At 50.4% G+C, this 27932-nt stretch overlaps 1 protein-coding gene across 1 annotated transcript; it reads right to left on the bottom strand.

Annotated features, from left to right (window-relative positions):
- Positions 1–96: 96 nt before the first annotated feature.
- Ppcdc (phosphopantothenoylcysteine decarboxylase) lies at positions 97–27125 on the bottom strand. Its single transcript, XM_052188251.1, has 6 exons — positions 27071–27125; positions 21857–22038; positions 8234–8329; positions 7262–7390; positions 2707–2875; positions 97–2277 (listed from the first exon to the last, which is right to left on the bottom strand). The coding sequence occupies exons 2-6, from the start codon at positions 21989–21991 to the stop codon at positions 2192–2194; spliced, it is 615 nt and encodes a 204-aa protein (XP_052044211.1). The 5' UTR covers positions 21992–22038; positions 27071–27125; the 3' UTR covers positions 97–2191.
- Between the last annotated feature and the right edge of the window lie 807 nt (positions 27126–27932).

Below are 27932 nucleotides of genomic sequence, written 5' to 3'. Positions count from 1 at the left end.
TTTTTTTGACGTTTACTATTCCTGGTATTCCACAGGGGTTAGAGAAGTCTCCACTTACCTGCAATGTTGCTTTCTGTTACTTGGTCAACCACTGTCTGAAATAGCAAAGTTTATTAAAACGATCCATAGTTTAAGTCACACACTGTGCTGAGAAGCATGGAATACCACACTTCCTGTTCCATCTCAACCCAGGCATGAATCACCACTTAGTCCAGTGTGTCCACGCTGAATCTGACTAACAGTGAGCACCTCAGCAGCGTTACACATCAACTACCCCAGGAGCATGGCGCTGTGCTCCAGCAACCTTCCCTCGGTAACAGCCCGGGACTCACTCGGGACGCAGACAACTCGGGGAAGCCAGAGAAACACTGAAGCCTCCCTTTATGTACTGGGCCAAGTGTGACGGTGCACACTATTAATCCCAGCACTTGGGAGGCAGAGATAGGGAGACCTCTGCATTCCAAGCTGCTCTGGCACAGAGGGAGTTCAGGACGGATACAAGGAGAAACCTCATCGCAAGAAAACAAAACAACAACAGAAAGTCTGAGTTCTCAACTTAATACAATTTTAAAATTGTATGTTGAGGTTGCTAAGAGACAATTTTTTAAATCGTATTTTAAATATTTACTATATCTATTTTGTATGTGTGTACGTGTGCAAACAGTACCTGTCTCAGTCAGGGCGAGAGTGGAGGTGGAGGTCAGAGGTCACCTTTCAGAAGCTGGTTTTCTCCTTCCACCATGGGAATCCCAGGGGTTAAACTCCAGCTGTGAAGCTTGGTGGCACAAGGGTGGCAAACTCCTTCACACACTGAACCGTCTTGCCAGACCCTGTTATATTTTTAATTGTTCTATTTTTTTTTTTTTTTTTTTTTTTTTGGTTTTTTGGATTTGTTTTCTTTCGAGACAGGGTTTCTCTGTATAGCCCTGGCTGTCCTGGAACTCACTCTGTAGACCAGGCTGGCCTTGAACTCAGAAATCCGCCTGCCTCTGCCTCCCAGAGTGCTGGGATTACAGGCGTGTGCCACCACTGCCCGGCTGTTCTATTTTTTTTTTTTTTTTCAGCATGGAAAATAGTTTATTACAGAACAAAGTGAGCAACTGTTCTATTTTGTTATTGTTGCTGATCTGTTACTGGGCCTAATTTATAAAATAACATTTGTCACAGGTTATGTATGTAAAGGGAGACGTCATACTGTATGGGGTTCTGGCTTCAGGCACCTGCTGCCACATGTGTGGGTCTGTGTGTAAGAGACAAATACACTTTTCACATCTACCTCGTGTAATCCTCTCAGCGGCTCTACGATGGACGCGTGATCCTGCAGATGGGAAGCGAGGGTCAGTCAGGGTCTGGAGCGGGTAAGTGGTGGGGCTGAGGTCTGAATCTGTGCTGTCTGCTCTGAGACTGCACAGGAGTGTGGGCGTGCTGGTCAGTGGTCAGGCTGGAACCTTCACTGGCCTCACATGGCCACGCCCCTGACCTCTGAGGCCACAGAGAGGATGTACAGAAGGACAGAGTGTCCTACAGGGTCACTTTTCTTTATTTCCCGGAACCATTCGTGCCCCAACTCTCAGCACAGTCTGTGGGAAATGTGAAGTGTCTGGCCACCTCACAGACTTCTTAACTGTGTGTGGCACCTGGGCACCAAAGAATGGGAGCTTCCAGGGCCTGAGCAGGAGCCTGCTGTGCCGGGGATCTTGAGCTATGGGGTTTCTTCTTGTTGATTTTGTTGTGAAATAGGCTATCACACTCACAGGCCTGGCTCATTATGTAGCCCAAGCCAACTTCAGAGTTGTAGCAATCCTGCCTCAGCCTTCTGAGTGCTCGGATTACAGGTGTGAGCCTCCATGCCCAACTTCAGCCGTGATGCGCTGAAAGCAACTCCCAGGCAGAAGGTCCCTCAGTCATTCAATTACCCTTCCAGTAGCAGTGTGCTTGCCTAGTCCACTGGGGCTATCCCAGAAAGAAATGGGAGGGCCTCCAGGAAGCAGGCACGTCCTGGCTGAAAGAAAGTAAGACCTGGGTCTGTAGTTCCGTGTAGCTTGAGGAGGGTTAGACTGAAGGGAAATTCCAAGAAGGTACAGGCTAGCCCTCGGCAGCAAGCTCAGGCGCTCATACTGCGCCGATATCCTTCTTCAGCAGCTCAGGCTGGAATTACTGGGGACAGGAGCATCAGGACAGAAATCCCAGGTCAACTCTGAAGGATGCCGCCATGCTGGAAAAGCACGTCCTGCACCTTAGCCACAATGGTCTCCACTTCAGCCATGGCTCCCAGACCTGGAAGGTTAGTTTACTGTGACTAAGAGGCACCAGAAGAGCTGACCCTGCCTGCAGCTACCACTCAGATCTCCCCTGTGCTCTCTGCCCACATCCTAAGCCTGGGAAGCACAGGTCCAGCTCTGCCTGAGCTGAATCTATCATATCCCTTTCAAGATAGCCCAGGACAGGTCCGGGAGTCAGTCCATTAACAGTGTTCTATTGCCAGGGGCTCCACCAGACGCTTCACACATACTGTCTCACTTCAGCCTAACAATCCTGAGAGACAAGAATTAGCATTCTATCCCTTTCTAGATGAGAGAGCTGAGCTCAAAAAACAGCTCTGTCCACAGTCACAATGGGCCAGAGACCCACTGACCACAGAACCCAGAGGCACCTCCCACAGCAGAGCATCTCCCTCAGCTTTGGGGTGTGTGGTAAGGCACCTACCTTGGTCTCCACACACCAGCCTCTTGCTCACACAGGGAATCTCCACATAGCCGAAGGCCTTGAGCTGGCCCACCTGCTGTGCAGTGAGCGGGTGCTCCCACATGGCGGTGTTCATGGCAGGGCAGAAGAGGAGTGGCTTGCTGAGGTCCCAGGCCCGGATGATACAGGTCTATAAAGAGGTGGGGGAGATGCTGATGCTCTTCCTACTAACCCTTCTCGGTCCCCTCAGATCCTCCCTACTGTCCTTGCCATAGTCAGCAGAGCAGCTGTTGCCTAGGGGTCATGGGGGGGGGGGCGGGGAGGGGGGTTACCCATCTACAGAGATCTGTTCTTGCATCCTTGGGGGAGGGCTGGTCCTAGACACGGGAGATACCCAATCAGCGCCCACAGTGACCCAGATACTTCCGACAGACCTCCATCCTGTATGCACTCTCCCTGCCCACCAGCCTAACCTCCACACAGGCTCACACCTGAAGGGCAGAGAAACAATCCCGGGGGACAGGAGGCCAGCTTCACTATTCACTGGGAAGCTAAGAACCAGACTGTTCACGTTCTACTCAGCAACAGTTCTCCTTCTAGGCCAATAAACTCTGAGAATGAAAACACCCAGCACACGGTACCTTTCTTCATCCATTATCTCAAGAAGCTTTACTGTAGCCCTATAAGGAAGGTATTGTCCCTTGTTCATAGAGCAAGCTGCAGCTCCCTGAGATAAACAGTTGTCCAAGGTCACACAGATACAAACAGGGTCCTGTGCAGCGACCCTTTCGACTGGGCAGCCTCCCCATCTGCCAAAGCCAGGCCACACCACCAGGTCACACACCAGAACAGCTTTGAAAGAGCTGGACCAATTCGACCTTCCCTCCCTTCCTGATTTCCAACTCAGAGTCTTAAGATTGTGAATTCTGAAGTCATGCAAGCTTGAAATCAAGCCATGGTTGAAGGCTAGGTGTGGTGACACAGGCCTGCAATATCAGCCCTCTGGAGGGGAGGCAGGGGACTCTCAAGTGCAGGGTCAGACTGGGATACACACCAGGACCCTATCTTTTCGTTTTATTCTATGTTATTTTAATAAAAAGCTGGGCATTGTAGTGTACTCCTTTATTCCTAGCCCTAGGGAGGCAAAGGCATACACAGCTCTCCAAGTCTGAAGCCAGCCTGGTTTACATAGCAAGTTCTAGGCCATCAAAGGCTACATAGACCCTGTCTCAATAAAATAAAATAAAAAAATAAAATAAAATATTTTTTTAATTAAAAAGAATTGAATGTTTTTGATGGTGGTGTGGTTTAGTAGTAGGTTTTTGGGTTTTTTTTTTTTTTTTTTTTTTGAGGCACAATCTCATGTAGCCCAGGTTGACCTCTGAACTGGCAATGTAACAGACAGACCTTCAACTATTGGTCCCCTGCTTTCCTAAGTGCTGATATCAGAGGTGGGGACCCCCAGGTCCCAGAAGAAATGCAAAAGTTTCCAGCGTTCTTGGCTGAGAGCCTGGCACTAGGTCCCGACTCCACAGCAGCAGCTCCTCCATTAGCCCGGGCACAGGCTCGGGAGGCCAAGGACTGCCTCCCAGAGAAACAGGCTTCCTGTGCTGAGTACACCAGCACCTCCTCCCGAGAGCCCCTTGGGGAGGCAGCAATTGGGACACCCCTGCCCAGAAAGAGTCCATGTGGAAGAAGGAGAGGTGCAGAAAGTAGACCAGCGGCCGCGTGTCCCAGTGCCCTTGCCCTCTCCTGGGACAGCAAATAGTCTCGAGTCTGGTTGCTTGCCTCATCCTAGGCATCAATGTTGGTTCCCCACCAGATCCTCTCAAGAAGACAACCTGGCTGTGAGTGGACACTTTCCATTACATTTCTGCTTGGCTTTTACAGGAGTCATAAGCAACTCTAGAAAGGACCCTTGAAGAGTGGTGTAGGAACAGGGTGGGGCTGGGCTCTAAGAACCCTCAAAACAGAGCGTGCTGACCACAGCAAAAACCCAAGCTGTCTGCCCTCAGCGGGGCTGCTGCCCAACTGTCTGACTCGCAGCTCAGTGCTTCCCGGACAAGCCACAACTCCTCTGAAGCAACTAGCAGTAGGAAGAGAAGAGGACACCGGCTCCTACAGCCAAGAGGCTGGCACCATGCTGGGTGCCTCAGCCTTGCCCCTGGGAATCTGCTCAGGCAGGGCAGATGGCTGGATCCCAGTCCAGAGACTAGCACTGTGCTAGACTGGCAGCCTGGGGTGCCAACCCCTCTTTCTGGACCTGACAGCTTAGCATAGAAGCCAGGCCAGAGCAGATGGAGACAGCTACCCCAGGCGTCCCCAGGGCTGAGAGAGCAGGACTGAGGGCCTCTAGCACACTGCTCTCCAGCACCTTTCCAACGCTGGAGACAGGATGGTCTGGAAAGAGGGAGCAGGCTGAGCTTCATTTCAGGTCTCTAAGAAGATGCCTACTGAGGAGGCAGTGGCTGTACCACCGGGGGTGCTGACAGCTCAAGCCGGAACACTAGAGGTTGTCTCAGACGTTTCTTCAAGGGAAACTGTTTGTGCCAAATGGTTAGTTTGGGGAATGTGTTTCACTGTCCAGCCAATTCTGAAGGAGAACCTCAAAGACAGAGGTGTACCAGCTTGGAAGAAAAGAGCCAGGCCCCAGGCCATGCCTGCAATCCTGTCCCTGGGGAAGGAAGAGAGAGGATCAGGACTTCAAGGCCAGTTGGGTTACATGAGATTATGTTGTTTTACGTGTTTTGACTGCATGTATGCCTGTGTATCACATGTGTGCCTGGTACCCACCAAGGCCAAAAGAAGCTGTCAGATCTCAAGACTGAAGTTACAGAGTTGTGAACTGCCATGTGGGTACTAGGAATCAGACCCCCCGTCCTCCGAAAGAGCACCCAGAGCTCTTAACCTCTGAGCTATCTCTCCAACTCAGTTCAAGACTGTTTTAAAAGAGGGAAAGCCAGGCATATAATAACAAAACATCAACAACACGGAGGGAGGCCTGAGTTTTCAGAGGGTAGAAGGAAGCCTGAGAAACGGCTGGGGTTCAGCTGTGAGGTGAGTGTGTTCTCTCCCAACAGGAGCACAGCAGGCTAGATGGCTGAGCAACCCCGCACCAGTGCCCTGCTCAGCTGTGCCAGTCCTACTGGGCAGCGAGGACCATGATGCACCTAGCTCTGTGTCTCTGTCCTTCCCAGTCTGCTCCTGGCCACACATCAGGGTGGTGTTCCTCCCATCCAATATTCTTAGTCTAACGATGCTCAGGTCACCAGCAGCTTCCCAGAAGAGGAGCTAGGAGCGCCCTCATAAGCAAACAAGAATGCTAATGTCCGCTTTTCTTTTGCCCGTTGTCATCCTGGGGAATGAGTATGCCCAGGGCTTCCCACTCACACACAAGCACTCTGCCCGAGCTATAGCCCCAGCCCTCTTTACTTTCTATTTAAAGATTTGTTCTGTAGCCCACCGGGCCTTGCGATCTTGATCCTCCTGCCTCAGTCTCTTGAGTTGCCAGGATTACAGGTTTATGCCACAGGGCCCAGATGAAGGGCCCCCATCATATGTGATATCCTAAAGTTCCTGAGGCATCTTCAATATTCACTTCTTCAGCATTTTCAACTCTAAAGCCGAGCTGAGTAACACACATTAGTCATGCCAGTACTCAGAAGGCAGAGGCAGGACTGCCAAAAGTCTGACACATGCCTACCTACAAGCACACACAAACACAAACATAAATGTTTATGAGAGAGAATTACTTCCTACCACATACAAGCAGTATGATTAAAGACCTACTCAGTGCCTAGCACCAAGCAGGCTCCTGAGACTAATGGGCTAATTGAGACTACAGTGCTCATCACAGAACTTTCCTCCTGTCTGCATGGGGATCACAAACCTCTCTCCAGAGCAAGCACTCCCTGCGCCTTCAGTAGAAGCCTCCAGAACATGAGAGGTAAAAGGTCAAGAAATGGAGGGAGGGGTGACCACGCCTTCCCAGGATTATCACAGAAACAAAGGCAGATGCTCTTTAAGGGAGCAGCTCCCAAGAGGTCTCAGAGGCCTAAGCCAGTCTGGCAATCACTTCTCACCTAGTTTTCCCTCCTCATTCCCCCCAAGCTTACCCTGACAGATGTGAAAATCGGGTCTTAGCTTTGGGGCTAAAATGACTACAGAGAAATAAGTATGTGAGACCCATGAGGAAGTAGCAGCCTTCTCACAGTATTCCCGTGTGTTTCTAGCTGCTGCTGGGATGGAGGGGCCGACGGGGAAGCAGGAAAGGCAGGGAAAACAATGGAGGTGCATGCAGAGGGCGGCCTGTGAGGAAGGATGATGGAAGAGCCAGGGCGGAGGGCGAGGCACCCGCTGACCACTGGGGGCAGGAGAAGGTGGACACGCCCAGATACCACCAGCAAAGCCAGATGGTCCACTGGCCCACGTCATTAGCCTCCCTGCTAAAGAGCAGACGCAGAGGGGGCTCAACAACCTGCACCCCACAGTAACAAACTTCCTTGTACAGTGAAATCTGCAGCTCAGCAAACTGGGAGCAAAGCTGGAGAGAACAGACACCCCAGGAGTCACTCACGAGTAAATTGTCACAGATGCCACTGGCCACCTTCCCCAGAGTGTTGGCGTCAAGGGGAGCCACTAGCATGAGGTCAGCCCACCTCCGCAGGTCAATGTGGAGAACCGGGTCAGAACGGCGCTTCCACATCTGCCAGAGGAAAGAAACGGGGTCACCCATCCAGCCACCTTCAGGATGTGTATGGGGAGGGGCTGGCCACACAGGCCAGGTACAGTAAGCTGGAAAAGCCAAGGAGACCGGCTCCAGCTCCCTAGGCCTTCCATGGAGAAGCTGGCGAGCACTGGCCACGGAGCCAGCAGCTTGACAGAAAGCAGGCCTGAGGAAACAAACGCTCCTTGTCTCTCTGAGCGTATTCCCTTTATGGTTTGGTTTTCAAGGGAACTGACATCTGGCAGGGAACTCCTGGCCTGTCTGCTTGAGGCGGATGCTTGGGCTGTCCAAGCCAGAGAGGAGCTCTGGGGCGGTGAGACATGGAGGGGGAGGGGGAGGGAGCGGAGAGCAGCTCAGCCAGAAATGTTCGAGGCTGAGAAGGGTTTCAGCCTCCTGGCGGGACAGTCCTAGGAGGCCCACACTCCGCGCTGCTGGCTCGCCTGGCAACTCCGCTGGTGCCCACCCCTCTGCAGGAGGGCAGAGGCGCGGGCGGGGTGGCCGTGGGAAGTGAGGCACTCTGGACAGGAGGGCCATGTGGATGGGGGTGGTGGGAACAGAGCGCCTCTGTCGTTTCGTCAGCCCAGATAAGTACAAGGACAGAACCCAGGGCACTGGGCCAAAGCTGAGCTCTGCCTAAGGAAGGCAGTACCACAGGCTTCCCTCCCACAGGCCAGGAGCTAGACAGATGTTTTCCTCATCGCCTCTACCCAGATGGCCCTGACCACTGACTTGAGCCCAGGCCGTGTGCTCCAGCAGCCAGGGCCACAGGCTGCAAGGAAGACAGCTCTGTCCTGCTGGAAGAAAAGCAATGGCCGCACTGACCTTCCATTCATCAGCATCACTGTACAGGGTGACAGGGATATCCTGAGGGCTGTAGAAATGTTTGGCTCTCTCCGTTGTGACCACTGTGACTTCCAGCTGTCACCAAGAAAGTGGAGGGAAAAAAAGAGAAAAAATGGAAAAGTTACTAGAGCCGCAGGCGGGGAGGCAGCCTGAGGGCCAGGGCAGGCGGACGCTCTCCTCACAGTCTGGCGCTGACCAGGACTTCCCTTAGCAATGAACCTCATGTTTACACAGTACTTCCGCTGTCACTCAAAGGTCAGGCCCTGCCAGGTGCACACATCTCACTTCCCTGTTTAAGGGGCTGCTGAGCGATGAGGCACCGCCTGCCTCGGGTGTGTAAGCAGCGGAGGAGGCCGGAAGGGAACACAAGCCTGCCGGAGGCAGCGGAGGCCGGCCAACCAGGCTCATAGGTCCAAGTTCTGTGCCAACAGCTTGTTTTGCTACAGAACAAGGCATTGACAGCTAGTGCACACATACTGTGTCAGAACCCATGTTCCAATAAGACAGTAGAGTCCCCTCACCTACTTTCAGGCCTGGGTGTGGGAAGGGGCCTCAGGCTGTAGACAAGCTCTGGGAAAATAAAAGTCTGTGCCCTCATGTGGGGGAGAATGAGTGTCCTCACCCCATCTGTCTATTACTGAAAAAGTACAACGCAAATGAGGGGCCTGTTTAACCTGTGGCAAAGCACTGAGTCGGGAAAGGACACTCATCAAGGAGGAAGACCAGTCAAGGGTGACAGAAAGAATCGTCTGACAACCGTGGCTGTGGGCAAAGGCCGCAATGTCTGACCGCGGGCAGGCACGCAGCCTGGGCAGCATTAAGCTGAAGGTTTAATGACTGTATAAATCAGAAGACCTTACAAAGGAAACTCAGTTTCCTGGCTGCTGGGGAAACCCTGACAGCCCCAATCCTGCTAGATCCACCCTGCTGCTTGATAAGAACTTGGTGATTCAGGTTGCCTCTAGGCACACAGCCAGGTTGCCACCCCTTCCCTTGGCTGTTTCTCCCCTGTACAGAGCAGGGGCCAGGAGGCTGAGGGGTACCATGCTCCGTGCAACTCTTGAGAGCCAGGCTGGGGCAAAAAGCAGGCCTCTCAGAGAGGAGGGCTGAGGAGCAGTTGCAGATCTAAAGTTTCCACAGTTCCTGACCTGTCCCTCTGCCTCACTTCTCTACTTACCATCCTAGTCCTACACAAACCCTCAAGGATGTTTTTAGGTAGCCTTTAAACCAGTGGTGCTCATCCTGTGCGTCATGACCCCTTTGCCCATAGAACAACCCTTTCACAGGAGTCACCTAGGACCATCTGTACATCGGGTATTTACATTACACTTTGTAACAGTAGCAAAATCACAGTTATGAAGTAGCAGAGGAAATAACTTTATGGTTGAGGTCACCACAACATGAGAACCATGATTAAAGGATCACAGTGTTAGGAAGGTTGAGAACCACTGCTTTAAACCATACCATCACTGAGAGTTGGAGGCCTCTCTCTAAGACACCCAGGAATAACCTTGCCAGTTCTGAGCAATGGCTGACAGGCAGGACTACCCTGCCCCACCCCCAGCCCAGACATGAAGTACAGTCTGGAGCAACCAAGGCAGGGAGGGGGGAGGGCATGCAAGGACCAAGACAATGAGAAGCTCAAGTGTGGGCTGAATAAGTCACACCGTGAGAATGACGCACAAACTCAACCATACACAGCTTTCCAACTAGGAGAAGAGAATTCAGTCTACAGAACAAAGGAAAGAAAGGGGAAAGCAGCGGCGAGAAGACACAGTAGGTAGAAAGTACTAAATACGATGCCAGAGGTAGCCACACGAGGCGACACATACCTGCAATCTTAGCACTCAAAGGCAGAGGCAGGAGGATTATGAGTTCAAAGCCAGCCTGGGCTAGATAGTGACACTGTCCCAAAACCAGAGGGGACTGGGAATATAGCTCAGTTGGTAGAGTATTTGTCTCACTTGCACAAAGCCCTGAGTCTGATCCCCACACTGCATAAAACCAGGCAGAGTGGCACACACCTGCAATTCCTGCACTCAGGAGGTGTGGACAGAAGATCAGAAATTCAAGGTACTTTTGGCAAAATAGTGAAGTCTGGTTCAAGGCCATCCAGGGAAATGTGAGACTGTCCAAGGGGAAAAGGGGGGGGGCTGGGAAGAGAAGAGGTTAGGGAGTAGGGAGTTAGTTGTCCTCTGATCTCTCCATACATGCAATGTATGCACACATACAAGATAAATAAACATACATCTAAAAAAACAACCACATTCTCATTCAAGCTGGTACTGTGGCACATGCCCACAACCCAGCTTTTCCAAGGCTGTGACAGGAGGCTAGGAAGTCCCCTGGGGAACTTGGTAAACTCTGTTTCAAAAGAAGAAGGAAAAGAGCTGGCAGTATAACTCAGTGGCAGTGTCTGCCTGGCTTCTACAAGCCCTGTGTTTGATATTCAGTACCATAAATAGAATAATAATAGAATAAGGCTTCGGCCAGGTAAAGTAAACGAAACTCTGAGGGGCAGAGGAGAGAGCGACAGCAGTTATGACCCAGCGACACACTTCTGGGAAATTACAGTGGAGGGAAGCGTGAGCTGATGAGATTAGAAGCCCAAAGATGAAGACCCAGAACATCAGCGGAAACAAGCCCACCCGAGGAAAGGAGGGAGACAGCCCAGGAGCAGAGGAACAGCCCAGCGCAGCAGCCGTCGGAGCTGTCAAACAGAAGCCGAAAGGCCTGGGCTCCGAGTCCTCTACAGGAATGCCAGCTCTCTGTCTTCCCAACTGAGCTCTCGACACTGTGTCTACAGGCAGGAGACCCATGGCGGCTTTTCTGGAAAACCCAATGACCCTTGAACTGCTAGGGAATTTCAGGGAAGAAATTTTGAGGTACTAAATGCTGAGGGCCCCCAGCAGAATCTTTCATTCCCAACTGAGTCTCGGCAATGAAGAGACATTTCCACCCAGCTTCTCACGGCTAACTAGGTACAGCTAAAGAACATCGGACATTTGAAGAAAATCCTCTGGGTTAGAGAACAAGATTAAACAACTAAATGCAGAAATTCAGACGTGCAGGGTGAAAACTCAGCACTGAGGGAAGCACCCAGCAAACAGTACTGCAGTGCTGTAGTTCTTCTTTTCCTGTGTATGGGTTTTTTGCCTGTGTGTACATCCAAGTACCACGTGCATGCAATGCCTTCTCAGGCTAGAAAAGCAGACCCCTCTTCCCCCCACTCCAGACTGGAATTATAGACAGTTATGAGCTATCCTTGTAGGTGCTGGGAATTGAACCCACGTCTTTTGCAAGAGTAGCCAGTGCCTTAACAGATGAACCATCTCTCCAGCTCCACAGTGCTATTTTTAAAAGATTATTCAGAGAACAAAATGAACTCTGGGAAATTAAAATTATAAAGAAATAAGAAATTCGATGTACCTCCTCTGGAGAGTAGAGCGGACCCTTTGTGGAGGGGTGTAGGTGAGCCTGGAAGCGCTGGCCCTGCCCCCTCACCTGGGTCCTGCACCTCGCCTGGGCAGCACAGTAGAGCTGGAAAGACACAGGTAAGCGAACACCCAGCACTGAGAGCAAGAGAGCTGATCCTGCCCGTTGGTCTGAGCCCTGGGTGAGCTGGCATGGGCAGCGCTGGAGAGCTGGCCCTGGTGCTGTGGGCACAGGAGAGCTGCCGGGCTGACTAGAGATCAGCTGCCTCCCAGGCCCAGATCCAGGGTTTTGAGTAGGTCTGTCCCAACATCTCCCCCATCTATGATCTGCTGGAGCCTGTGAGAGGGCTGGTTCTGCAGATCCAAAGCTGCAGGACCTCCACGACACAGGGTAACAGCAGGATATCCGGGAGACGTTCCTCTGAGGATCCAGTATAGATGGTGTGGCAGAGGCCAGAGGGCTCAAGGCAGACTGATGACTCATTGCAAGGAACATTTGCAAGAGGAGATACATGACAGGCCATGACACAGTGCAGCTTCCACGACAAGATTTTCTTTTTATTCTATCTCGTTTTGTTTTCTTTGCAGGGTGTGGGGGCCTGTATGGGTGGAAGGAGATAGGAAGGACTGGGAGATGGTGGGATGGGGTGTGTGAGAGTGTGAGAAAATTCTCAGGGAATCAATACAAAGTTAAAAAAAAAAAAAAGATTCAGTGCACTGGGCATGGTGGTTCGCATCCTTAATCCCAGTACTTAGGTAGCAGGGCGGCAGGATCTCTGAGAGATCAAGACCAGGCTGATGCACTTAACGAGTCCTGACCAGCCAGGTCTATACAGTGAGACTCTTAGACAAGAGCCAAAAAGCAATCTTAAAATTTTTACTAAATAAATAAAGTTAACTCAATGCAAAGTTAGGGGTTAGTGTATGCTTGAAAAATATATAAAACTGCCGGGCAGTGGTGGCACACGCCTGTAATCCCAGCACTCTGGGAGGCAAAGGCAGGCGGATTTCTGAGTTCGAGGCCAGCCTGGTCTACAGAGTGAATTCCAGGACAGCCAGGGCTACACAGAGAAACCCTGTCTCGAAAAAAACCAAAATCAAAAAAAACAAAAAAATAAAAAAATAAAATAAAACTACAAAAGAAAAATCAGAAGACCAATGGGGGTAGGGGAATCTGACTAATAAATTCCACAAGGGAAAAACAGGAAAAGGCAGCTAAAAACAAGCAAACACAAAAAGAAAAGAGTCAAACCTGTTTAATAAGCCAGGTGTGGTGACAATACCTAGAGTCTCAGCACTGGGAAAGCTGGAGCAGAGAGCACGAATTCGAGACTAGCTTGCGGCACACAGTAAGACCCTGTCTCAAAAACAGAGAGAGAAAAAAAGAGGGTCGGGGAGGAAGGGGAAAGGAAAAAGCAAGGAGAGAGAAAGGAGAAACAGTGGCAGGAAGTCTGGAGAAGCCTGAGACAGAGACCCTGCCTGTCTCAGAAGATGCTCAACAACAGAGCACTGGCCACGCTCCCGCTCCCACCAGCACATCTGGGGCTGGCAATCAGCACGAAAGAACTCCATCAAGTCCTCATCCATGCAATCAGGCGGGTCACCCCTGCGCCTTCTCATAAACACCTACTCATCAGAGGCAGCTGTTTGCCTGGTCCATGGCAGCTCCTAGAATCTTAATTCTGCTGTTCTGCCTGGTTTCCTTTCTACCTGTACCACCATCAGTATCCCCCAGAGCCCCCAAAGATACTGAGTCGGTTGAGGACACGAGACTTTCCACAGGGCCCACATGTTAGGAGGAAGGAAAGAGGGATAAAAGAGAATCAAGATTGTACCCTTCTCTTTTGTGTGTGACACAGGGTCTCAAGTATTCCAAGCTGGCCTTGAACATCCTATAAATAAGTCCAAGATTAGATGCCCCTGAACTTCTAATCTCCCTGAGTGCCTGTACTGTAGTTACACCATCGCTCACATTTTACCTTGTTGTGGGGATCAACAAGGGGCTTTGAGCTACCGACTAAGCTATGTCCCAGCAGGAACAGCCTTTTTCTAACAGGATCTTTCACTGGTTACAACAGCCTGACAGACATCTCCAGGGGTCTAGGGAGATGTCCATTCAAGATCTCATCTAGGGCCAGGAGAGTAGGCTAAGTGCGCAAAGTGCTTACCTAATACCTAAAATCAAAAATACTGTCTCAAATCTAAGTTACAACTTAAAGCCTGACAGGATGGCTTGCTGCTCTGGCGGAACACCCAGGGTCGGTTTCCCAGCATCCACGTGGCGGTTCACAACTATCTGTAGCTGCAGCTCTATGGGACCTGATGCTCTTTTCTGGCCTCTGAAGGCAGATGCACACTTAAGAATAAAGCTGCTCCTGCCATGCCTGTTCCCAGTGAGTCCTCCAGAACTCGTGTCTCTTTTCTTTTTTAACAAGGCAATCTGACTGTGCAGTCCTGGTTGGCCTGGAACTCACCGAGACCCACCTGCCTCTGTCTCCTGAGTGTGAAGAATAAAGGCACACACACCACCGTTCGTTCTTTAAGACAAGACTTCCTGCGGTGCAGGCGGCCTCAACCTCACACAATGCAGTGAGGGACTTTTGCCCTTCGTTTCTAAGAACTTCCCAGTTGTCATGAACACTGGGTCTATACCTTCTCCACTCTATGCTCTCCTTGGAAAGCTGCTCCCGGACGTCCGATCAAAGGACTCCAGTCTAATTTCAAAAGCCTCCTGCCAGCTGTAAGAAAAGGCTCTACCTAGGGCTAGCTCAGAAACATTCCCAAATTAGTATTGTTCCCAGGCATCCTTTAGGCCTCCTACCCTAAGCAACAACTCTGCTTGAGATCTTTCCTTCAAGATTTCTGCACTTCTTAGCCAGCCCATTCTCTGGCTACCCTCCCAAGGTTTACAGCCACACTGCTAGGGGGCCTCCAGGGGCAATGTGTCCACCTAAGGAGTCTGTGAAGAGCATCTAATAGGCAGGACTTCCCTATGCCCTCCCCACCCCCAGTGCTAACAGGGCAAGCCCAGGCTAGTTTTTCTGGTTTTAAGGAGATGCCACTTGATCTGACTCATCGGCCCTGTGGGGTTTGTTCTTTCATCTTCATTCACTTAGCAAAAAGGTCCTGAGCGCCAAGGGTTGGGTGGGCCCTGGGTCAGCACACACACACATGCGTACATGCACGTGCACACTCATACATTTATACACACACACACACACACACACACACTCACACGTCTATTTATTCACTCATTCATTCATTCATTCATTCACATCAGGTAATAAATGCTAAAAAGTCCTGGCCCTGGCAGGGTGTAAAATGCCCTGAAGGCAGAAGTGCCCCCCCCCCCCCCCCCCCCCGTGCTTTCTCTGAAATCCTTGTGGGTCCTGGTGGAACAGAGCTGGGCATTAAAATCTCCCCACATGGCATAAACCCTGAAAGCCAGCTCTGTGCCTGGTCCCCTACCGAGATCCCTCTTAAGATCAGGTCTTGTATCAAGTATTTTTAACTGGTACTTCTTTGTGTGGTGTGACTGAAGCCTGGCCAGACACGATTGCATAAGTTGTCTACATTGTGTCTAGCATTTATAGAGATTCCTTCCTGAAACCTGTTCATGAGGCTGGTTTCCTTTTTCTCTGCTGAATCTGGAAAGCTGGGGGAGGGGAGGGGCAATGAAACAGAATTCTCAGTGATGCCTCTACTCTAGGGCCCTAGTCTGGTCCAGGCTATAGCAGAGAACAAAGAAACCTATGTAGAAATACTTCACAGTCATGGTGTGAGGCAATCCCATGTTCTCCATCCCTGCCCTCTTCAAGTAGCCAAGACTTGTCTCTACACATTGTTCAATGGTCCCTAGGGACACAGCTGCTCTAGTGGAGAACCATAAACTTGAAACATTAACCAGTAAGAACTCACGGTAATAATGGAAACATCTTACCAGCTCTGTCCACTGTGGTCACCACCAGTTACAGGAGGCCACGGAGCACTTGAAGTCTCAGCACAGAGACGGGTGTCCCTAGCCTGCATGTGATAATGTCCCCACAAGATCAAAGGACTTTAAAGAGGAAATACAAGCTGTATCAGTTACTCGTCTGTCATAAACCACTATGACCAAAGCATCTTAGAGAAGGAAGGGTTTATCGGGGTTGCCCGTTCCAGCCGGTAAGAGTCCATCACCAAGAGACCAATCACCATTACTACAGAGTAGCCGTCAGCAGGCACGGCAACAGGAGGGGCAAACTGAGAGCTCACATCTTAAATCACAAGTAGGAATCAGAGTTTCTCAAAGCCTGCTCCCAGTGACAGATTTCCTCCAGCAAGACCACTCCTCCTAAATTGCCCAAAGAACGCTACTAACTATGGACCAAGTATTCTAATGCCTGAGAATAAGGGGAACATCTCACCCAAAGCCCATCCGCCATGCACTTCTCCTGTGAGACAATGAAATGCGTCAAAGCTTTAGCACGGGGCCTCTTGGCTGGGACAGGCAATAAAAAACCCTGACACAAAATGAAGTCCATCTCCCTCCACAGCTACCTCCAAAGATGAACCTGGCGCACACAATCACAAACACAAGTGTACGTGTGCATTTAAGTGTGGGGATTCACAGAAGTCTGAGCTGATCTCCAGGAACTGGAGTTACAGGCAGTTGTGAGTCACCCAACATGGGTGCTAGGAAACAAACTCAGGCCCTCTGGGAAAACAGTATGTGCTCTTTTTTTCTTTAAAGATTTATTTATTAGCTGGGCAGTTGTGGCACACGCCTTTAATCCCAGCACTTAGGAGGCAGAGGCAGGTGGATCCAGGACAGCCAGAGCTATACAGAGAAACCCTGTCTCGAAAAACAAACAAACAAAAGATTATTATATGTAAGTACACTATAGCTGTCTTCAGATACACCAGAAGAGGGCGTCAGATCTCATTATAGATGGTTGTGAGCCACCATATGGTTGCTAGGATTTGAACTCAGGACCTTCGGGAGAGCAGTCAGTGCTCTTACAAGGCCTGCAGTACGTGCTCTTAACCACTGGGCCATTGTCAATACTAAATCTGGGAAGAGAAAGACCACTGACCCAAATCCTCATGGCCAAATTAATTAAAGCAAGCTTTTTGATTCGTATGCATGGGCTGCCTCCCCTAAGGCAGGTTCGAGAGGTCAGCATTGGATGTGAGGAAGATGAGGTTTTTACAGTTCTAGGGTAGGGGGTTTACCAATGGGGGATTTGGAGGGCCAAATAGCCAGTATGACAGGAACACAACAAGTTAGTCCTGATGGGTTCCTGAAAGACACAGCTGCAAAATGAATGTAACCACAGGTAGTCATAACAAGGTAACCATAACAACCTTTTGAAACAAAGGTAGGGTTCCAGGATGGTTATTAACTTTTTGAAACAAAGACGTTATTGCCATTCCTGGAACGGGTAGTACAGACCATTTGTAGTGAAGGGGGGAGGGGGGCATGGCCCAATCCTTGAGAAACATTTAATCAGTAACAGGATTGAACCTAGTTTGTCTTTACTCTAAAATGATTTTTAAGAGTAAGACGGGACAGGCTGGCTCTTTATCACCTCTCCAGCCCCGTCTGAGTTTCATGTAGCCCAGGCTGACCTCAAACTTGCTATGTAGCTAAAAATGACCTTGCACTTCAGATCCTCCTGCCTCTGCTTCCTGAGTGCTGAGAGTACAGGGATGTGCCAGGATTATGTGGTACTGAGGGTCAAAGCTAGACCTGAGCATGGCAGGCAAGCCCCTGACCAACTGAACTGTGCCCCCAGCCCACCCCCGGCTTGTATGCTTGTTTGTTTGTTTGTGGACTGAATCTCACTATGTAACTCTAGCTGGCCTGGATCTTACTATATAGACTAGGCTGGAGAACTCACAGAGATCCAACTGCCTCTGCCTCTTAAATGCTGGGGTTAAGGGCATGTGCCACCATCCGTGACACTTTTATAAGCCATAAAATATCACTTTTTAAAGCTACTTTTGATTAACTATTTTAAAATGTAAAAACTGAGGTTTAAGATGCAGTTTAGTAGGAGGTTGTTCATCTAGCATACATGAGACCATTGTGGGGTTGATTCTTAGCACTGAAAAAAAAAGCAAGGCATTTAAAAACCATTCTTAGTTATTACAAAAAGCTACGGCCCAGGCGGCCAGCCTGTGGATGGTCTGCACTGTGGTTTATTTCACTTACATCCTCCTACTCGGCCTGGCAGGAATTACGATATTTTGAAGAGATATTATTTTGGCTATCAGACTGTTCAAACGGTAGACCCCAAGTGATTGATTTCCCCCAGGAACCTCAAGCTGGGAGAAGAGAAAGCTTAAAGCCTGGGCCAGCCTAGGGGAAAGGGACCCCTGGTCAGACCGCCACACAGAAGAACAATTGTGACCAATTGTGGGCAGGCCACACTTTAGCTGGGACTGCTTAGATATGCAAATCCAGGGTCCTCTATTTAAATAGAAATCTCAGATAGATTGGAGGGAAAGGAATCTCTTTACCCCTCTTCCCAATGTGGCCAGACTGAATAAATCTTCTTCCACTTTTTACCATTATGTTTTGTGGTTGTAATCTTGTTGAGGATGGGTGGCTGAACCTGGCTTCCTGGGGCACAGACTGTGACCTGTGCTTTGGTAACATCCTGAGGAGTACACCACAGAAGTAGGAGGGGATCACTCTATTGTTCCAAACCACTGCAAGTAACCCAGAGCGGCTGCTCTGGGGCGGGAGGGCAGGCGGGCAGGCAGGCCACAGCTGTGGACTGAGCCCTCCGCTTGTTTTCAGTTTTTTCCTGAAACCATCAACCATGTTACAGTGGGCATCCTCGTACGTGGGTGAACTTCTGCAACCATGGGATTTCATTCTGTGAGTGAGGAGAAGGCTATGAGCATTTACGTTTTGCTGTATACAGACATGCTGTCTGGAGAGGCAGAATTTACTTCATATACCTATGAACAGGGTCTTCCCTTTCTTGTTTTTCAGCCCCGAGTGTCCTGACAGATATGCCAGAAACATATCTTTCTGTAAACCCAAGGACTACCACAGCTCCTTCTGGGGGGGGATATTCCCCTTGGTGCTCAATCCTGCTCCCACTTATCCTGAAAAGCAACTATGGTGTCTGTCTTGTTCCCACCACACTGGTCTGAAAGGTTCAAGCCAGACTTCCCACCAAGGTGTGAAACTGAGCTGACAGCTGGGGTGGCACTGCTGTCCAAGTACGCAACAATTAAAGGTTGGCCAAAGATTCTTTGTCCTGGTCTCTTTTGCCTTCGTGTCTAGAATCTTCTAATACCAGTGCCAAAGAGACCCTAAGGAGAGACCCTTGTCTACCTGCCTCCTCTTCACTGCATGAATAACTAAGGCTGAGAAAGGAAACATAGAAGTAAACGGCTCAGGGTCCCAGTGTCAAGAAGCACTATGCCTCTTCCCTCTCAAGACTGGCCTCACACTGGACATGTATCTGAGGATGACCTGAACTTCTGATTCTCCTGCCTCTGTCTCCCCTATGCTAGGCCCGCAGGCTTGCACTGGCACATTTGGTTTTATGTGGGCTGGAGATCACAATTCCCAGGACTCTGTGTAGAGTAGCAAATAGTCAACCACCAGAGCTACGTTTCTAGACCTGATCATTTTTTTGAAGCAGGGATTCCTGCGACTGAGGCTGACCCTTAAGTCCTCAATCTCATGTCTCCTGGCCCCAATGCTTGGCTGACAGGTGGGTTCACAGTAAGAGCTGTCCCTCCCGGCCCTGTAGTCACACTCCTCTGCCTCTCAGTAAGGTTCCTGGGCTCCTCGGCAGGTGACTTCTCTCAGCTACTCATGTCATCAGCTAAGGCCAGCACATATCCCCACTTTCTGCCATCTCTCTGGCCTCCCTGTGGTGTGATGGCACAGCCTCCAGGTCTGTGGCTCTCTCAGGACACCAACACATGCTGGCACACCAGCAGTGTGTGTATGCAGAATGGCCAGCTACCTACAGCCCACACCCAGATGCTCACTGACGATTCATAAGCTGATTGTCCTAAGAGAACTGGGGGAACTTTGTTCACATGAATGACTGACCCAGCAAAGAGCTGAGGACATGAGCTTCAAGGGACCAAGACCCTGATATAAAAGGGGCTTTGGGAGGCCCAGTCCCCTAGGGAGGGGACTGGAGGGAGGAGTGCTGTGGAGGGAGAGAAGCTAGGGGGCCATGCCTACAGGGCATTACCAACGCCTCGAAACCCTACAGGACAAAGCTTGGTTCAGCTAGCTGCCGACCTTCAGGATGCAGGCATGAGGACCATCACTAATGCAAAGGTTGTCTTTCCAGGGGCTTCTCCCACGTTTGTGTTTCAGCGGCCTCAGTACCTCAAACCGTGTGCTAGCCCAGAGGCCCTTACAGATAGCAGAAGAGAGGTGCCTGGCAGGAAACACACACTGTTAAGTGCTCCCACGTGCCAAGCTCTGTGCCAAGTTGCTGTCAAACTGCGCCATCTGCCCTCCACCTCCACACCTGGGGGATGGGCAGGAGGAATCATCCCTACTTGGAAACAAGAAGGACCAGCTCTCAAGAGTCAAGGGAAGGAGAGGCCTCCACAGTTCAGTGCCCTCTGGCTGCCTCACTCGGGCTCCAACCCCAGCCAGAGAAAGAACAGGCCAAGGCCTGTTCCAGACACAGCCTGTCCTCCCTCCCAGGGGCCCAGGCTAAAAAAGCCTGGGGTAGGTGGAGCCGCCACCCTGCAGCAGTCCTTTCCTCACGCCCACACATGCGTGGGCTGGGAGGAAGTGGTGGTGTGGCCATTCCCTTGTGTTCCGAGGCTGCCCATCTGTGTCCTGGGCTAGGACTCCCTACCCTCATCCATCCTCCTACCCGGAAACTCGCTCGCTCTGGGGCTATGAGAAAATGAACTGTTTGAGTGCCTCTCTCCCCAGGGGGCAGTGACAGAGTCAAAACTCCCTTCCAGGCTTTCTGCCCTCCAGGCTCTATCTGATCCGCAAGAAGCAGAGAGCAGCCGTGAGAATCTCCCTTTTCCTGACTGTGGCATGGTTGGCATCTTCATCACTTACTTCAGCCTGGGGGCAGGGAGGGACTAAGAGAGAGGAGGTACATTCTTGGTAGAAGTTAGTAGAAAGAAAAAACAAGCCTTTCCAGTCCCAGACTGGAAGGACCCACAACCGTTATCTGTGTGAGAGAAGCGCCCTCTGCTGGATATGCAGGATACAGCCTCCTAGGTGGGCTGCCACCTCAGGGGCTGTTCAGACACACGGAAGGAAAAGCAACTTCGGCTGTGTCTTAAAGTGTGCGCCCACAAAACTAGTATTAGATTAATGCAAGCTTCTGGTCTATGTCAAGTGAGTTTAAAAGGAAATAAAACCACCCAGGCTGGGACAGGCAGAGAAGGTGTGTGTGTGTGTGTGTGTGTGTGTGTGTGTGTGTGTGTAGAGGGTTTGTACAGACTTGAAAACTGAAGAGAAAGAGCTCTTATATACAGGAGCCGACCCACAGCAGTGGTCATTAGATGGAACACAGGAACAGCAGGAGGCTACACAGACACACAAAGGATTCAGGGGAAGTGAGGCAGGTGTTTCAGTCTGAATTTCTGCTCCTGAATCCACATATATAAAATTAGTCAAAGTTGAGGTGACCTGGCCAAGAACAGGGTGAAAAAAATTCTCCCATCCCACCACCCAGGAGTGACTGCTGGAGTATCTAAGAACACTGGAGGGAATTAGGTCTGAAACAAGAGATACAACGAGCAGCCCCCGGGGCTATGTTAGAAACAAGCAAAGTATCTAACAAGGAGAGCTGAACCTCAGAGTTCAGGGAGGGATGAGAGTGGGAGCAGGGGACCAGGGGAGCACGGGGTGCTGAGACCCTTCTGCCCTTCTCCACACCATAGGCCGTCATGGACCCTCAGGGTCAGTGTGCGGGGTCATGTCATGGCCCCTTCTCCCGTCTCTCACGCCCCGCCTACACCATCTCACTTCATCCAGCTTCTGCTGATCTTACGCACTAGCCTGTCTCCTGTGTGCCTCACACATCAGCATGCACAGAGGATCTCCTTCTATTCACACCAGGATTAAGGAAAAAAAACAAAACAAAAAGCAACCCCATGCACTACAGAAATCAGTTGGCCCCAGAAACGGCAGAAGCCACTACACTTATCTTGAGAGGACACTCACCCCAGGAATGTCCAAAAGCTTTGATACCAGGAGAGGCAGCTTCAGAGCAGCAACGCTTCCAGTGACGCCCACAAGGACGTGGAACTTCCTGTCCACTGAGGGTATGGCGGCTGGGCACGGGGCCTTCGGCTCCATGTGGGGTCTGGCGGCTTTCGGGGGCTGAGGAATCCTGGATTCAGAATCTAAAACAGAATAAAGGGCGCCCTCTTCATTCAGTCAGAGAGCACACAGATTGTGGTATGTATGCCCTAGGCCATCTAGATGTGGAGGTGGGGGGTGCTGTGGGCTTTAACAGTCCCAGTTTCTGGGAGCTCGCAGTGTGACAGTCAAATCAGGCCTCCTCTCCATACAATGCTGTAAGAGCCACGCCTAGGCCGTGGCTGCTGAGTGAGGGACTGTCTTAGAGACTCACAGAAAGGCATCATTCAGCCTGAGTCGGAAGGGTGAGCACTTTATCAGGCAGGAAGAGATTTACTTCAAGTAGAATAACCCTGCAAAGAGGAGAGCTCTGAGGAGAATGGCAGAGAAGCCAGGTAGGTTAGGGAGAAGCTAAGGAGCCCTGAGGAGGGAGGAGCTGGAGGGACCAGTCAGGCTGCGTGGTCAGATCTGGGCCAGAAAGTCAAGGGTGGTGAGTGCCTGGTGCTTTGCTGTAAGAAAGTAATGTCAATGCTGGTGACGTGTGAGAGGGTCATGGTTAGTGGTGAAGGCAGGGGAGTCACTGGGGGTGCCTGGCTGGCTGGTGAGGCACATAGGGAGGACATGGTGCCAGGATGCCAGTGAACTGGAACCACAGGCAGGGAGGGTGTGCCTGGAGCCAGGAGACTTACCTCCGTAGCCCTGTCCCATCCTCGTAGACCAGGCTGAGCTCCGAAATACAAACTAAGCTCTGAAATAAATCTGACTTCTAAGAGTCAAATACAAAGCATCAGAGCACTCCCCGGGGGCAGCTGACAGGGCTCCTCCCCCAGCAGATTGAGATGCTGCGGCTGATGCTCACATCCAGACCTCTACCCTGGCAGCTGGGCCGGCATACCTCACTCCATTAGCCACAGTCACTAAGGACCAAATTCTGGGCAGAGAAGGGTGGAAGACAGCACTGCTGCTCTTAGGGACTCTGCGGATGGGGCGGGATGGCCCTTTTCTCCACTGAACCTTCCAACCATCTCTCAAGGGTTAGATGTCCGTTTCCTTTGCCTTTGCTTCTGCCTCTGCCAGCAGTCTCCCTAAAGAAGACCAGATCAACCACCACCCACCTCTTTCCTCACTATCGAAGTCCTGATCGTCTGCTGGGTGAAGACACGGCACACTATACCTGCCCTGTGAAGCAGGAGTCCCGGGTCCTGCCCAAGACTGTACTCCTGACCTGGTGTGTGATCTTGGGCCAGGATCATTCCCGCCCCAAAACTCTTTACTCATATGAAAGACATAGGAACAGTTGATTTCTGAAGCCTCTTCCAGTACAGCCAGAGTCAATGCAGAAGATGGTAGTAAGTGGCTCTTTCTACAGGACAAAACGTCCTTAGAAGAGGCACTCCGAAGGGTCAAGGTCAGCCACAGAAGGAGAGCCCAGTCGCTCCAGCCCCTTCCAGGCCTGGGTAACGACAGGAGCCTCTCTGTCATTTGCCTGCAACGTTTAGGCATATATCCGTAAGAGCTGAGGTGATGTCAGGTCCCCTTCTCAAAGGGTTAAACACAGATTAGTTCCCCAGGCACAGCCCCCACCAATAAAGCTCTCCCACCAGCACTTTTTAAAAATTTACTCTCTATATCCACTGCTCGTGTATATGGACACTGTTCGCGTGTGTGGTATTTTTACTGCATATATGTCTGATGTGTGGGGGTATATTGTGTGTCTGTCTGTCTGTGCACCACTTGTGTAAAGTGCCCAGAGAGTCCAGAAAAGGGTGTCAGGTCCTCTGGAATTGAAATTATAGGTGGTTACGACCTGCCATGTGGGTCTAGAAAATTAAACAGAGGTCCTCTACAGGAGAAAAGCGCTGTTAACCACTGAGCCTTCTCTCTACCAAAGCCCCACCACCAAAACCGAATCCTCGCTACAATTCAAAGCCTCAACCAGGACCAGGCTTGTTAGAGACATGAGCCCACCCAAAGTCTGGGGAGCACTGTTAACAACTGACAGGGTCCACAGGGCCTAAGACCAGCTTCTCTGCCTCTCCCAGAGCACATCATGGTAGGTGAGAGGCGTTTGGGTTTTGTTATTAATTATGTTAAATTATGTGTGTGCACGTGAGTCTGTGCCCTTGAATGTAGGTGCTCTCTGAGGCCAGAGGCATCCAATCATCTTGGAGTTGGAGTTCTGGGCAGTTGTGAGCTATCTGACACAGGTGCACACACAGTGACAGGAACAGAACTTGGTTCTATACGAGAGCAGAACAGACGCCATCTCTTCAGCTCTACAAGAAGCATGTCCTTTTTAATTTTTTCTTTTTGGTTTGGTTTGGTTTTTGAAGTTAGGCTTCTCTGTGCAACTGAGCACTGGCTGTCCTGGAACTCACTTTGTAGACTAGGCTGCCCTCAAACTCACAGAAATCCGCCTGCCTCTGACTTTGAGCCCCACTGCTTCTTGAAAAGCACATTTTGAATCTCCAGGAAAACTGACCTGTCAACACTCAACCTTGTTGTCCTTCTTCAGTCAAATGACGGAAGAACAGAAGAGTCCTGGGAAACAGACGCACAGTTTCATGTGTAGTCCCCAAACCCCAAGAAGACAGCATCCCTAAGAGTCATGTTACGGAAAGCATCGGTAAAACTGGAGGCGGGACTCCTACTGCTCACCTCAGCTATTCTCCACAGAAGGCACTGCAGCCCAGGAAAAAGCATTTGTTCTGAGAACCAAGCTCTGCTCAGGACCAAACCCATTCTTCTTGGTGGGGGGAAAGGGGGACAGGGGAAGGGAGAAAGAAAGAGAGACAGAGACAGACAGACACACACACACAGAGAGAGAGAGAGAGAGAGAGAGAGAGAGAGAGAGAGAGAGAGAGAGAGAGCTCATATCTGTTCACCCTGAGTCCCAAGGAAAGCAGCAGCTAGCAAGAGTGTGTTTGCTCTCTAAGATCAAATTCCAAGCCAATTTAGTCTCTTTCTCCATCCAGTTCCTATTAAAGGCTTTCGACTTTTAAAGTTTTTACTTATTAACACAGTCAGGGTGACTGTAAGCAGCACAGTCTGAGCTCACAGGAACTGTGAGCGGTACAGAAGAGTGGACGAGCAGGCAGCAGGCTCTGACTGAAAGGCTGCGATTCCTGAGCTCAGGGGTCGGGGCGGCCAGCCATGCAGGCAAACCACAGCCCGAAAACTGCACTTTCTCTCTCCTTCCGAGAGACGCAAACATCCTCTGCTTATGTAATAAATTTAACTTCCAAAACACAGTAGCAAGAGAGAAACCTTTGTACAGGTAGAAACGGCTCCTATCTGTGCTTCTTCCCAGCTGGTTAACAACATGCCTTCCGATGCTTTAGGGCGTGAATTTTCCAGCACAGTTCCTTTTCCCCTGGAAAGGCAGACAGCTAAGATGGCGACTACGCCATCCTAACCAAGATAAGGCTGTACATGTTTGCATTCCCTGACCTATTACAGTGTCCAGGAGCTGAACATTGTAATATCTGATTCTATTCCACCACTACTGACCCTCCCGAGGAAAAAAACCCAAAGACAAGCTTATTTTATCATGTGGCTCAATGTTCCCTTTAAACCCCCAGGGTCGGGCTTGAGTCAGTCCTGGCCATCCTTGGACTTCGGATTAACTCTTCTTTCCACCCTCATAGACTGAGGTACAGATACAATGGAGACGCTTGTATTATTAATGTGTGGGCTACAACTAAGCAGCTCTAGACCAGTCTTATAGTCTAAGCTGCATATGCAGGGAACAAATGTTTTTCATATTTTTACTTGATCTTGTGGTTTATTATAACCACAGAACTTACATTTAGTCTTATGTATATTTCAAGAAAAAGTACGGCTCGGTGGCACATGCCTTTAATCCCAGCACTTGGAATGCAGAAACAAACAGATTTCTAAGAGTTGAGATCGGTACATAATAAATTCTGTGCAAGCCAGGGCTACACAGTGAGATCCTGAGACGGAGGGAGGAAGAGAGGGAGGGAGGAAGGGAGGGAGGGAGGGAGGGAGAGGGAGAGGGAGAGGGAGAGGGAGAGAGAGAGAGAGAGAGAGAGAGAGAGAGAGAGAGAGAGAATTTAAGAGAGAGAGAGAGAACACATACACAGCAGAGATGTGGCTATGATCCTCCTTCTCTGTTGAATCAAGGACAAAGTTTACAATTTCCATGTAACAAAATGAGCACGAATGTAGCCAAAAAAGTGTGACCGCACTGCCCCTAAGGAATGCTGGGTGCAGTCCAAAGGCTTGGCATTCTAATGGACCGGAAGTAGGCATGTTGACTCTAAAGCCCCTGCAGTTTCATTTGTACACCTCTTGAGGGCACATGTCAGGAAGATGAAGCACGGTCCTGCTGCTTCTCAACTGCTAGAGAGAAGAAGACCCCAGCTCCCAAACACGCGTCACTTCCTGCAGCTGGGAATCTCTCCTGCCCATTATTTAGTTCTGGCTTCCAATATTCTAAATGTCAGTGTTGGCGAAAGTTTTTCTGACAAAACCTGCCCTACCTCTTAATTTTTAAACGCCACTTGGCGAGTTTAGGGTTTAAGCATCTAAACACTCCCAGAGTTCTCCTTTCTCTCGTTTATTACTTTAAAATACCATTTGTGGCAAGCTGGCTCAGTAAGGTAGTTTGCAGCCAAGCCCGAGGACCTGACTATGAGAGCAGGACTTTCAGGGGAAACTGAGCCCTGCAAGTTGTCCTATGACCTCTACACGCACGTTGTGACTGCCACCCCTCTTACAAAATAAACGTAGTTTTTTTTTTTAATTTGCATTTCGGGACGGTCCTAAATCTTTTGGAGGAGCACCTTATGATGCAGTTTTTCAAAGGTTAAGTGTCAAGTGTGGGTGTCCTGATTGCGCCGCCTTTTAAACTTAGATTCAACTCTGGTCAAGGATAGAGCATGATGTCTGCGGGCACAGGTGCAGCTGCATATTCCCCAACTCTGAGACTGAGGTCACACCTAGAACCCCACATCATACACATCGATCCCCATGCGGACCCACAGCCACGAGTCCCACCGCCCCACCCCGCGGGACCAGGGACACGGCTTTCCCGCCCCTTCCACTGCTCACCAGCGCCAGGATACCCTCAAGTATCGCGGTATCTATGCGCCTTTCCGGCTCTAAATGACTCAAGAAAAAAAACTAGTGATCGCATGGCCTTCTGGGAGTCGTGGTCCAGTTCTGTGGTTTCTGGGAGTTGTAGTCATTAGGGGCTCTCAGAGCAGGATTTTAGTCACATTAGGCAGGGAAGCCGCCGCCTCATTAAAAGGGTCATTTTGAGGAATCTTTTTTTTTTTTTTTAAGACTCTGGCTGGTCTGGAACCTAGAAATCTGCCAGCCTCTGCCTCTTAAGTGCTGGGGTTAAAGGGGTGTGCTATTGTGCCCATTGCTACTTGAGAGGAATCTTGAGGGATAGCCGTCAGAGGGTCTGGACAGCATTCTTAGAGGGCACACCTTTGGCAAAGAGTCGGCATATTCGAATCATTGTAGTCGTTACCTTGCAGCAACCAAGTCTCAAGAACTTACACAGTCATTGAGCCTGCTCAATCAACTTCAAGAGACCTGCCATGGGTGCTGAGGAAGGGCCAGTCTTCTAGTGCTACCATTAAGGGCTATGGAGATTTGAGTATGCTTGGCCCAGGGAGTGGCACAAGTAGGAAGTGTGGCCTTTTGGGAGAGAGTGTGGCCTTGTTGGAGGGAGTGTGTCACTGTGGGGGGGGGGGCAAAGAGTTCTTCTTCCTAGCTCCCGGAGGCTGGTCTTCTCTTGACTCCCTTTGGAGTAAGTTGTAGAACTCTCGGCTCCTGTAGCACCATGTCTACTAGGACGCCTTGATCTGGTCTGAACCTCTGAACTTGTAAGCCGGCCCCAATTAAATGTTGCCCTTTATAAGTGTTGCCCTGGTCAAGGTGTCTGTCCACATGCACCATCAAG

This window comes from Apodemus sylvaticus, chromosome 7 (assembly GCF_947179515.1).
Source record: "Apodemus sylvaticus chromosome 7, mApoSyl1.1, whole genome shotgun sequence".
NCBI lineage: Eukaryota > Metazoa > Chordata > Mammalia > Rodentia > Muridae > Apodemus > Apodemus sylvaticus.
The sequence above is the reverse complement of the archived record's forward strand: the minus strand, read 5'-3'. Positions and strand labels throughout refer to the sequence as shown.

Coding starts and splice junctions, on each gene's coding strand:
- Ppcdc (XM_052188251.1), bottom strand. CDS start 21,991: ATGGAGCCGAAGGCCCCGTGCCCAGCCGCCATACCCTCAGTGGACAGG. Junction 7,391..8,233: donor GTGATGCTGATGAATGGAAG/GTCAGTGCGGCC, acceptor TTCCTCTGGCAG/ATGTGGAAGCGCCGTTCTGA. Junction 2,876..7,261: donor GCATCTGTGACAATTTACTC/GTGAGTGACTCC, acceptor ACCTCTTTATAG/ACCTGTATCATCCGGGCCTG.